This window comes from Gymnoscopelus braueri, assembly GCF_963280865.1.
Source record: "Gymnoscopelus braueri genome assembly, chromosome: 22".
NCBI lineage: Eukaryota > Metazoa > Chordata > Actinopteri > Myctophiformes > Myctophidae > Gymnoscopelus > Gymnoscopelus braueri.
Window position 1 is genome coordinate 34305113 of NC_137624.1, and position 12970 is coordinate 34318082.

Here is a 12970-nt window from a genome sequence, read left to right on the forward strand (position 1 = left end):
CTCCTTTCGGAGCAATCTCATTATGGATTATTCATTATGGATTATATGGATTTTTAATAGATAGAAATAAGAAAGACTGTACAGCTTTACATTTTACGACACTTTACGTAACTTTATGTGATTTCCTCTCTGACTTCCTATTTCTGTCAATATCTCACGCTCATTCTTTCTTTCTCTATTTCTCTCTTCCTCTCTTCTTCACACATTCTCTCTACCTCTTGGTCTGTCAATGAAAGATAGGTGGTGATGTCTTTTTAGTGATGTGAATCATCAGCAAAGCCCAGTAGAACACATAGAGGATATCAATCTATTGGAACACCAAAAACTGAAATCCAGTTCATCCACAACACCAGACCAGTAGCTTTGTAACAGGACCAGAAACCACCATCATAGAATCAAACCTTGTTAACCCTCAATAATGCCAAGTTTTAAAACCTGGGTCCTGATCGGCTGGCAGAAAGTTTGGTCTCTCTACAGCAGGGTGAGAGGGGATGTTAGCTGTGAGGACCTTTTATGATACAAGTAGACTTCTAGACTTTAACCACATTGTTAGCTGTGAGGACCTTCTATGATAAAGGTACTGTAGACCTTACACTTTAACCACACTTCATGTAATTGGAGTTGTACTGATAGAACCTCAGGTTCACTAACGCTACATCTAAACCTCACATCCACTCATTTGTAGTTTATAGGGCCATTCACACCAAGCACTATAACTACAACGATAATTCTAATGATTTTAAAAATCGAACTCAAGTGGAGTGCGTACACATCGCAACTATAACAAAGACAATGGTGAATGATATAGTTATTGATATAGTGCTTTATAGCAGATGACAGTGAAGTGACAATTTAAGGACTTTTAAGATCTTTTTAATACCTAAAAAAAGAGACCATTACTGCATCAAAAGTAATCAACAAACTATACTATAAAAACTGGTCAAACATACATAGGAATATAAGAAAGAGGCAAAAATAGTGAAAATAGAGATCTACAATCTCACAATGCTTCACAATGTGAGACGAGGCATTGTGAGCTTGTAGATCGGCTATTTTCACAATATTTATTTGTGAGAGTCCAACACAATTGAAGGCCTCAACTCCTACATTCCAAGTGTTTGTCATGGTCCCCAGTTCAAATAGGATTATTTTGGGGGGTCACGGCCTGAAAAGGTTGAGAACCCTTGCTGTATAGGAATGGCCCTCATCCATTTTCAGCCTGAGCTTCCATTTGCTGTAGATAAAAACCCTAAATGATCCCTCCGGCACTTTAATAACATGGTTTGGTAACAAAAAAAAGGGGATTTCTGTCTTGTTAAATAAATGCAAATTAAAATGTAAAAAGTACTCACATGTTATACAGGTTGACGCAAATTTCATCCTGACAACCTGACAGAGAGACAGCTGCAGTATGTTGTTTGACAAAGACCCCTCTGCTTCTGGTTGGCCGAAGGGTCCATTTCCTGAATGGTAAGATGCTCAGCCACACGTGTGAGATATCTGACTCTGAACGTCTGGCTACGCAAAATTTCGAAGCCCACGGAGGTTGTCAAGGAAGTCACACCTTTACACCAGAGCCTTCCAGGGTTGCATGCTGAGCTCTCTGCTGTGCTTCCTTTAGTTTAGTTTAGTTTAGTTTAATTTATATCGATCATCATCAACAGTATCCACAATAAAACATTACATACTGTATATTTGAAAATATACAGTATGTACAAATCTTGACGGTGACCAAAAAGGTATAGTTTAAGTATAAGCTAATAGCTTATTCTGTAGGCCTATGTGCCTATCCTTTGTACATGTTATCAAAAAGCAGTTGCAAGGAACATAAATTCGCGGGAGACACAATTCTGAAACACAATTTTATACAATATAGAGGGGGTCCCTGCATCATCTCTCTCTCAGCTAGGGTCTTGGCTTGAAAAACGTTGAAGATCCCTGCTTTAGATTATCATCATTTCTTACCGTTAGCAGCAAACTCACAAATGTTGTGCCCTAGGGTTTAGATCCTTTTCAAAGGTGATATAAAGTAAGTCATAAAACAGAAAGTTGATTGTTAAAAAGTTAAAGGTACATATTCTAGTTATCATTGTTATAGTGTTTGTTCAGTAACAGCGATCTCCCCATCTCTTTAATAAACAGAAGAAAAACTATTCAGGTGGGTTACACATTTCATCCAATCAGGGGAGAGAATCCTACAAAGATCCTTTATCGGCTTCAATTTGAGTGTTCCAGTTCAAATTGTGTCTGCTCATTTATATGTTTCATTACTTCCTGTTAGAGTTCTCTCTCCTGATTGTATGAAATTGGTATCCTGACCTGAAAATGTATAATCTGTTCACTAAAGAGCTGGAGAGATTGAACAAACAGTGATTTCTATCAGAATATAGTTATTTAACACTTCTTTTAACAAAGAAATATCACTTACACCACCTTGAAGTGATGTCATTGTAACATAAGTGGATAGTAATGCTCTGGTGTGGGATTATTATGGCTAATTTATTTTCTTTTTAAAAGACAATATGCATAGAAAAGGACATAACACATGACTATCTGCTTACCAAGTATATTTAATTGGCACAGTTAACACAATACAAAGTATTCAGTGCTCCAAAAAACACAAGCATAGGCTACCAAATGGAACACAAACGAAAAGTGCAAAAACACACCATTTGGTAGACTTTACAAAAACAAAAAACAAAAAAACAAGAGACAGAAAAAAAGTCTTACTTAGCAAAGCAGAAAAGGTAACAGTATAACTTCAATAGTTAAAATATATGTTTTTCTTTTTTTTTCTTAGTTTAAAATTTATTTATATATTCATATATTTTCTCTAATTCCAATAAGCCATTTCTTCTGTACAGATATAGCCGGTGAACTGGCTAAACATTGGTGGACGTGGCTGTCTGTACACTGTCAACATTAATTTAACTCTGAGGAGAGTACAAATGTGACCAAATGGACCCACAAGGGTCCATTTGGTCACATTCGTACACTCCCAGAGTCACAAATGGTGTCGATTAACACTGAGGATTTTACTGCATAAAGCTACCGCTCTCCCTATAACTCAGTATGTGTGCTTCACCTAAATGTTCTGCGATCCATATCACCAACTTTGAAATTATTTGACTCTTATGAATATTAGGTTTATTTTAATGACACAAGTGGCTTTTTTCATAATATTCACAGGTCAAGATAAGGGGGGGCAAAAAGTTAAAACTGGGGCTCTTTAGACTTGATTCCCTGCCGGAAGCAGGTGTTTTGCATTAGTCGTTGCGCCCATGTTAACCATAGAGACAAATTGATTCACTGTTTGTTCCAGATTTGACACTATTAATGTCAATCGCTACTACATTTAAAAATGTATTAAAATACTTAGAGACTGAGACGAGATCTTGACAACGGCTTAAATTTTAAACAAAACAAAACAGAAAAATATTTATTACACATATTTGCAGTTAAGGGATTTCAGTTCAACATGTAGGCAGATCATTCAGTCAAGTTGCTGGTAAAAACAGGTGCAACATTTTTTTCCAGCTTTAAAAAAAAACACTAAAACATAACATAAAGCAAAACATTTCTTCGACCCAATGTCATAAAAAAAACTAAAAAAACAAATACAAATGTTAACATGTATGTGCCTTTGAGATAGGGAAACAGTGGACATAATTGTATCTGTAGTCTGACAGAATCTCTTGTTGCCCCCAAACAAAGCTGAAAAATCATTTTTAGTTTACCACAGATGACATCAGCATTGTTCGTTCAGTTTTCAAATAGTGGTAGCATAAAAACCGGTTAACAACATGAACCCTAGCAAAACATTTGATGAAGAAAATAGCTGATCTACAAGCTCAGATCTACAAGCTGATCAACGTGTCGAAACGCCACGCGTTGTGAGCTCGTAGAACGTCTATTTTCAGCTATTTATTTGTTGTAGACGGGAAAAAGGAGCGGGCATGGTATAGACACTCCAGTCAACGAAGTAAATAATAGGGTTTAAGTGGTTTTAAGGCCCAAAATTGAGAGAACTGTGTCTCCTTTAATTGTTTCAGTCACATGACATTGTGTGGGAGTGAATCACAGTATATTTTCATATACAGTAGACAGCAGTAAACAGACCATACTAAAAGCATTGGATATAAATCGGGGGGGGGGGGGGGGGGGATAACTGATGCTCGGACCATTACGGAGACATTTGACACACCTGTGGTTTCGATGAGGTGATAATAACTGTAAACTATCACAACCATTTGCTTTTAGACACAAACGGGACACTGCCGAGTCTGACATTATTACAACCATACTGTGTGTGATCACAGTATGACACATTCATAGCCCACCCAACCATAGCATGATTGAGGAAAAAGACATTGTCGGACCCCTACCGTCAATTGCTTAGAGTAACGAGATTAAAGCTGCAATCCATGATTTTTTTGTGAATAAAACATTATTTGAATTGCCCTGTATGGTCGACTATGTTACAGTTATACAATATCTCTAGCACAAGTCCAACAGTGGTTGTAGGTGGTCTCCTTGCTCTTCTATTGAGAAATGTACAGGTAGGTAGGTCATCTACTGGTTGATGAGAGGTATTGCACAAAACTCAGAGTGTAATATCTCCCCTGCCCAAACAGGGCTTTCATTTTGGCGCTCGCGCAGGGCGACCCGGGGTTCGACTCCCGGGGCGGGACCTACAGTACACCTTACAGATTGCAGCTTTAAGCTGGGTAATACTGGGAGGGCATCACTCACTCACTCACTGTTAAAGGACACAGGTCAGGTAAACATGCTTTCCGAGACAAAATATCAGCCAGCGAAGAAACGACATAAGAGCTTTTCTTTCAACAACAAAAAAATTATAAATTAAAAAAATAAATCAACCACAGGCACAGAACCCGGATGGTGGCGTAACAGGTTAATTAAGAAGGTGAATGACCAGGCGAATGGGGGGTTAACCGAATCAGAAAGGCCAGTGGCAACGACGGCACGGCAGGGGGGGTGTGTGTAAGCCACCGACCACCACCCTGGGCTGCCAGCAGAGGGTGGGAGGAGGAGGAGGAGACAGGGCAAGCATGCAGAACCCGAACACGACCACACTGCTGTTGCACAGTGCTCATAGCAGCCAATATAAGACGCTTGAGGAGGGAGCGATCGAGGGAGAGAGAGGGTTAGGAGAGGAGGAGATGCAAGGGGTGTGAGAGTCAGAGAGAGGAACATGACACCAGTGGTGATGTGACATGATGAAGCCTGATGTACACGTCGCTATAAGACGGCATCGCTTGCCGGAAAACGGCCGACCTATACAAGCTGACACCGTCGTAAGATGATGGAGTTTTAAAGGGGAATTACACTTTGAAACACTTCTGCTCTGAGTTTTTTGTGTGCACCCCAGGCAGTTTTGATTCGATATTTCATGCATGGACTTCATGGATTTCATGCATGGACTTCCGGGACTCCTGGATGCAACATTTCATTACAGATTATATTAACATAATAAAGTAGTTGGAAAAATGATGGTCTCCCCATTCATTAGAAGTACAATATCAGCCACCAGAAGCAGGGATGTGTGTTTTCAGTGAGCTTGAAGTTGAATGAGCTTATATAGGAGGGTTTGCGTGTCTGATCAAATGCATATTAAATATATAAATATTGAATCAAGCAACTTAAAAACTGTCTGGGGTGCACACAAAAGCTCAAATGACCACTTTAAAGTGTTTTAAAGTGATCCTCCCAGTCACTATGAGACTGGATACCAGTCCCAGTATGGATGGACTCCGAGTCAGGGGGAGTTATTATGGTTGATGTGGAAAATATGCACAATATGATCCTGAGGGAGTGAAACACACAATACCAAGATCTTCACTGAGTTACACACACACACGCACTCTCACACACACACACACACACACACACACACACACACACACACGCACGCACACACGCACACACACACGCACGCACACACGCGCACACACGCACACACACACACACACACACACACACACACACACACACACACACACACACACACACACACACACACACACGAGACAAACATGTACCCCAGAGTGGAATGAATGGTAAAGCTGCAATCCATAACTTTCTTTAGTGAATAAAATGTTATTCTGACCAATCTTGTATAGAACAGTATATGTTAAAACAATATAACTAACACAACTGCAGTGGTTGTAGTTGCTCTACCTGTTCTTACTATCCTGTCGTTGGGTCGTGGGACACAGCCCAAGCCTTATACCGCTCACTTAGATCAGCTAACATACTGTAGGAATGCTGTCCGAGGCGTCCCTAAAACACCCTGGACAAACGCTCCACACATCTTCTCCCTCCTGGCTCCCAAACTGTGGAATAAACTCCCTCTTGCAGTCAGAACCGCAGACTCACTCCCAATTTCCCGCCGTATAGTCTGAAGGCTCACCTCTTCAGACTTCACCTCACCCCCCAGCACTCCTCTCTCCTCTCTCTCTATTTCCTTCTTGTTTCCTTTTTTTCCGATAAAGGCTAGTTTACTATGAAGATATATCATATTTTTTTTACTTGACCACAGAATGTTATTTAGATAGCATATTGTTTAAGTTCATTGTTTAACTGGTATCCTAGTTTCTTTGAGGCACTACACTGTTCTCTCTTTACCTTGTTTGTGAACTATAGAGTTCATGCTAACTCTGCCTCTTTAGATCTCACACTTGTAAATCACTCTGGATGAGAAATTGTAGGACACCTTGTGGTTTACAAGAGGTACTGCATGACGCTCAGAAGGCAATATTAGCTCAGCGGTAGAGATGTCGGTGCTCGTGAAGGGTACCCCGCCGGGTTCAAATCCCATGCCGGTAGGACAAGAATGTTACGGATTGCAGCTTTGATGCCACTCCTAGATGGGTCCCACATGCTGGACGATTCTCTCAGCAATGCCTTTTAATCAGTGAATAAGTTCTGTGTCAGTGACCGAACAGACTGGTTCTCAACATGGGGTCTGGGGACCACCAAAGTAAAAATGGACCCTTACAGGTCTGTAACTCTGACAGCGTACAAATGGAACCAATTGGACCCGTACAGGTCCATTTGGTTCCATTTGTACACTCCCAGAGTTAAATTATCACTGACAGATTTGACAGTGTAGATTGGGTTCCCAGAGACAAACAATTGTTTCATATGGGGGTCCGGGGCCTAATGCAAATCTAACTGGGGGTCCTTGAAATGAAAACATGTTTGAGAATCACTGACCCAAACAGAGCAAACCCACAAAAGTAGAATGGAGTGTGTTTGTGGGAGGGGCTCATGGCTTCCTGCTTCCTGCTTCCTGCCCCGGTTATATTTGAACCGGGTTGCCGGGCAGGGAGTTATCCAGGTCTATCTCCAGCTGGTCTCTCCGTACTGTTTCTGACCCCACCCTGCCATACTGTACCTATACTGTATGTGCATGAGTGTGTTGGGGCAAAAAGGTGAGGAGAGGGAGAAGCGGTAAAGGGGCGGAGGTTTTCAGAGCGAGCGAGAGAGAGAGAGAGCGAGCTAACAACTGCAATCATGAACACGCGGTATAGCCCAAGCGGAGTCAAGTTACATCGAGATGCAAAGCTTTGCAGAGACAACGTAGACAAAAAAAATCGATATTGTTTGTGTGTGTGATTGTTGTTGTACACGTGTGAAGAACGGAAAGGTTATCGGTGCTAAAAAATATTTGGAGGGAATTTCTTTTATCATTGCTTGATGATGACAGCGACTTTTACAGGAGAAGCATAATACTATGTTGTTGTTGTAGTTTTTTTTTTGCAATTGTTTGTAAATTGAGATATGTTTTAAATCAATCTGTTCATCGTTCACTTTGTCTCTCTGACTTTAGCGCGGTGGTTTCTCCCAGGCTGCTTGCCCTGCCAGTCCTCATCCAGCCTCACACTTTTAGGAATCTGCAAATCAGAAAAAAAGAAAAAGAAAAGAACAAACAAAAACAGAACGACAAAAAAAGTTAGATATAGCTCTCAAGGAAATCAAGTTGAAAACACAGCAACCCAAAAGATATTCAGACACATATAGAATGAAGAACGAAGAAGCAGTCATTCCATTACATTAACCACATGAACCCTATAGCGCTTGCCCCTATTCTGGGGGCGAATATTTGCAGAACTACAAGCTCACAACGCAGCGGCACAATTTGAGCTTGTAGATCGGCCATTTTTGGCAAAGACATTTGGTGGAGGGGGAAAAAAGGAGGGCCTTGATACAGACCCCTGAGGGACTCCAGTCAACAAAGTGTATAGGGTTTAAGTGGTTAAACTATTTTGGATGAATGATGCCATGGTGTCAGCAAGGTGCATGTAATCTGTTCATACCTAGGTGAAAACTGTCCATATTATTTTGTTTAGCAGTTACTGTACCATGAGCAAAACAAATCAATTCAGCATATTCTGCTTTGGTTTATGTTCTGGCATGAATGCAAGTAAAATGAAACCCAATTTAACCTGTCACAACATGCTGAAAGCACATGTTATCTCAAAATGGGCTAGTGCTGTATGCATGCACCACATTTCAACTGAACCTCCATAAAGGGCTGTTCACACTGAGCACTATGACTATAACGATAACTACAGTATATCGTTCACCATTGTATTTGTTATAATTTTGGTGCAAACTCTGCCATCCACTTGACTCGATTTTCAAAACTATATTTTTGTATAGTTTTATAGTTCTAGTGCTGCTCGGTGTGAATGAAAGTATGAAATGTAAATGTTGTTTCCAACTTGAACCATAAGCTGTGACAGAAAACTGTTGCCTATTTGAAATCTCAGCCTACACGTCTAAATCAAGAAATCCTCAAAATAAATCAGCAGCAATATGCCTAATTTATGCCCCAGCCCCCGATGATGTCGCATGCCTTAAATAGCAGACCTACAAGCTCACAACGTGTCGATCTGCTATTTCAGGTATGCAAAATGTTGTAGTGCGATGATGTGTAAAGGGCCGTGTCCACCAAGATGTGATTTCCTGAGCACATTTTGAATTGTTTGCAATAATGGGAGCTTCGCCTTTTTTTAACACCCCAGCAGCGTGACAAGGTTTATTTTGTGCTCGCAAGCTCACCCGTGGCGTTTTTAATCTGCTTGCTGAGAGCTGAAATATTTTTAAGGGTTTTCAGGTGAGCCTTGAGCCTTGGCGTTTTTTCAACTGGGGGAAAAAGACACCTTGGTGTGGACACACAAAGCCCCTAAATCAGGCTGTAACATAGCAGACATTTTGAATGGTAACAAAGGAATGTTGCAAAACTCAATAAGACCAAAAAAAGTGCGTTCAAGACGGATCATGCTTTCAAACACACCCTCTCACACCCACTCACACACACACACACACACACACACACACACACACACACACACACACACACACACACACACACACACACACACACACACACACACACACACACACACACACACACACACACACACACACACACACACACACACACACACACGCAGAGGCGGCCCTCCACAACCCCATGCAAGAAACCACAGAGCTTTAAACATCACGGTGAGCCCTGCATGTCAGAAACTTCTCACCATGGAGTTTTAGTACAGCTAATTCTCACTCCTGTATTCCTTTATGGGCCTGCAGAAACACAGCCCAACACTAGCATTACCAAATGCAATGACTTACAAAAGAAAGACTTTTGTTTAGCTGGCCATCACATAACATTTACTGTATCCATTATTTTAAGAGACTAACAATTGTAACCAAGGGTAAAAATAATATGCATAACAACTTAACATTATCTTTTTATGTCTACCAGTACTAATATTGAGCTATAGCATGCAATACTACTTATGAGTGGGAGCAGTCTTTTTTTTTACTTTTTATTTTTTATAGCCTACAAAAATATTTTTTCTTCCATATATACTGTATATTACATAATATTCAAATTACCTTTTCCGTTTGCATGATTGCACAACAGGCATGCTTTCCTATTATAGGTACAGCAAACAACCAAAACACAATTGCTTGGGTGTCGATTTGATCGATAACTTGATATTGCTCATTGTCATTTTTCAGCATATTCATAAAATGAGTGATTTAAGTGGCTCACTAGCACAATGGCTCAAACATTTGGACCATACAAATAATAAGCCACTTTCCACTGACCTAACATGTCAGGCTCTGTGTAGAAATCAAGACAAAACATAATTGTACTGTGTATGTAATATGTACAGCTGATTACTGTCAGTGCGTCGTGAGCTAAACCAGTGGTTCTCAACCTGTGGGTCGGGACCCCCAGGGCGGTCCCCACATGATTTAGGGGGGGGGGGTCAAAGTCCTTAAAGTGACAATTTCAGGACTTTTAAGACCCTTTCAATACCTAAAAAAAATTGCCATTGGTGCATCAAAAGTAATCAACAAACTAGACTATAAAAACTGGTCAAACATTGGCGAAATTGTCAAATAATATAAGAAAGACAAACATTGTGAAAATAGCCAATCTACAAGCTCGCATTGCGAGGCGGTGTGAGCTTGTAGATCTGCTATTTTCACAATATTTATCTGTGGAACCGAGTCGAACAAAGTGTAATGTCTCAACTCCTACTATTCCAAGTGCTTGTCAGGGTGGGGGGTCCCCAGTTCAAATATGATTGTTTTGGGGGGTCGCGGCCTGAAAAGGTTGAGAACCACTGAGCTAAGCTACACCTGCCCTGTCTTATCTTCTGTGACCACTAGGTGACACTGCAGTGAATATGACTTCTATTCTCCAGATATAATGCAAGTCCAATTTCAGTTCTTCTCACTTACCCGCCAGCAGCTTGTCTCAGTGTTTTCTGGGACGTTTCCAAATGTTGTAAAACCGTGGTTCCCAAACACACGCAACATTTTGTATGGGTTGCGAGTAAATATCCCCTTTTTTATGTTTCCTAAGAAATAGTGAAAATAGCAAATCTGCAAGCTCTCCACGTCGCGGACCGTCACGTTGGGAGCTTGTAGATTTGCAATTTTCACAGCTTTTGAAATGGGGCCTAAGTGAAGGCCCTTATGTTTGGGCACCGGAAAGACACCAAAATTCTCTTTGGGGTCTCGAGCAAAAACATTCGAAAACCACTGTTGTTAGCAAAGCAAATTCAGAATATTAATACTAACTCCAACTGCAACTAACCCCACCTAACCCAATTGTCTTTGTACAGGCACAATGGACAAATCTGATTGGTCCATCGTTGTTGATGATGACGAGACAGGAAGTCAGGGCATTCTGTGATCACATTCTCTTATCGGAATCACGTCCAGGAAAGAGAATGATGTTACATTTTCTGACTCACAGTAAGGGAAAAAAAATCTAAAGAACAAAGAATGTTTTTCGGAGTTAAATGTATGTCATAGCACCTTTGGCATTGGTTTCCAAAAAGACTTCGACATAGGACGAGGGGACGTATCCCTCCTCGTCTTCGTTCCTGCGAACACGCGTCCATCCGTCTCCTTTGTCCTCCTCTATAACGTAGAGCAGCTCCCCCTCCGTCACTGAGATGGTGCCTTCATTTTTACCTGCATGGGGGACCAACAGAGAAATGGTTGGCAATGGAGAGATAAGAGAAAAATAAAACAGATACAAGGCAAGAGGTTTGGTGTAGGGGGAAAAAACCTAGTACAGAGCCAAAAGTCAAATGTAAAGTACTGGGGGTTTAAGTGGTTGAAAATCCACATTAACATGAACATTTTAAAGGAGTAGTTCACCTATTTCCTATCAATTACACAACCCATGAAGCCTTGAATTCATGGAGATGTTTTTGTCACATTCCTAAGCCAATAATTTGATGACCGGCAGAGTCTCCGGTAGGACACTCAATTGACCTGCATTTGAGTCTCCTACCGGAGAAGTGTCCTTTAATATAAATTATAATGTGTAAACAAACAAACATTAATTTACACAACACAGAGACTGCTGTCAAACAAGTCTATGAAGCTATCTATGAAATCTATGAAAAAAGTTTCATATGCAACACAATTTTATACAATATGTAGTGGGGGGGAGGGGGTCCTTGCTTTGTCTCTCTCTCAGCTAAGGGATCCTTGGCCTGAAAAATATTGCAGACACCTGGTTTAGAAGGCATTCCCCATAGATACAAAAGTATAGATGGATCATAAGCGCCCTACTTCTGTGTTCACAGCCACCTACTTTTGTTAGCTAGGGTGACATCACCGGTGACACTTACTGCTGTGGAAACCATAACCAACATAATATCTTCATATTGAACAACGCATCACGGTTCTGGACAACCGCCTATCCGACAGACTTCATGCCTGATCTGATACACTCGCATGCATTTTTTATGATAACAGTAATACTTCTATAGACTGAATGAAGGGATTTGAATCTTCTCATGATCATTAGCTATAGGCCTACCTTCAAAAGGGTACAGGGCTTTGCAGGTGCCAATGGTGGGTAGGGTCTCTTCATCATCAAACTCGTCATCGAACTCTGGTGTGCTGGAGGTAGGGAGGCTGGGGTTGGGGTTGGGGTTGGGGTTGGGGTTGGGGGTGGCGTTGATTTTCACCTGAGTCTCTGAACTCTGCTCCTCTGTGTAACTGCCATCCGGGCTGCTCAAAAGACAACAAACACGATAACAGTGTTAAAAAAAAACTTTAAGTAATACACGCCGTCATTTTCTGGAAAACAAACAATAGGGATGCAACAAATCGAACTAATCGATTTCATCGATTATTACAACAAATCTAATCAATCATTTAAGGAAATAATCCATCAGTAATCGATTCCTATTTTGGGCATGCCATTATACGCAAACATCTTTGTAAAAAAAAAAAAAAAAATGTGTTCAAACTTCCCCCCAAAAGATATACAGTATAGCAGATCTACAAGCTCACATCACGAGTAGGGCTTAAGTGGTTAATACATTTGTTGATATATATTATTTAATATTTTAAAAACATGCTTCTTGATTATCAGATTAAACAAAAAAGTAATCGT

At 40.7% G+C, this 12970-nt stretch overlaps 1 protein-coding gene across 10 annotated transcripts in view; it reads right to left on the bottom strand.

Annotated features, from left to right (window-relative positions):
• The window catches only part of fnbp1b (formin binding protein 1b), a 223146-nt gene that overhangs the window by 111292 nt on the left and 98884 nt on the right, over positions 1-12970 (bottom strand). For 5 of the 10 annotated variants that reach the window (XM_080419739.1, XM_080419736.1, XM_080419740.1 and 2 more), the window contains exons 15-16: positions 12389-12582; positions 9525-11529 (exon numbers count right to left, since the gene is read on the bottom strand). In XM_080419739.1, the coding sequence (XP_080275865.1) occupies positions 11351-11529; positions 12389-12582 (373 nt within the window). In that variant the 3' untranslated portion in view covers positions 9525-11350. Of the gene's footprint in view, positions 1-2550; positions 7920-9523; positions 11530-12388; positions 12583-12970 lie in introns of those variants that run through there. The other 5 variants (XR_013932535.1, XM_080419738.1, XM_080419741.1 and 2 more) reach the window with 5 other exon arrangements.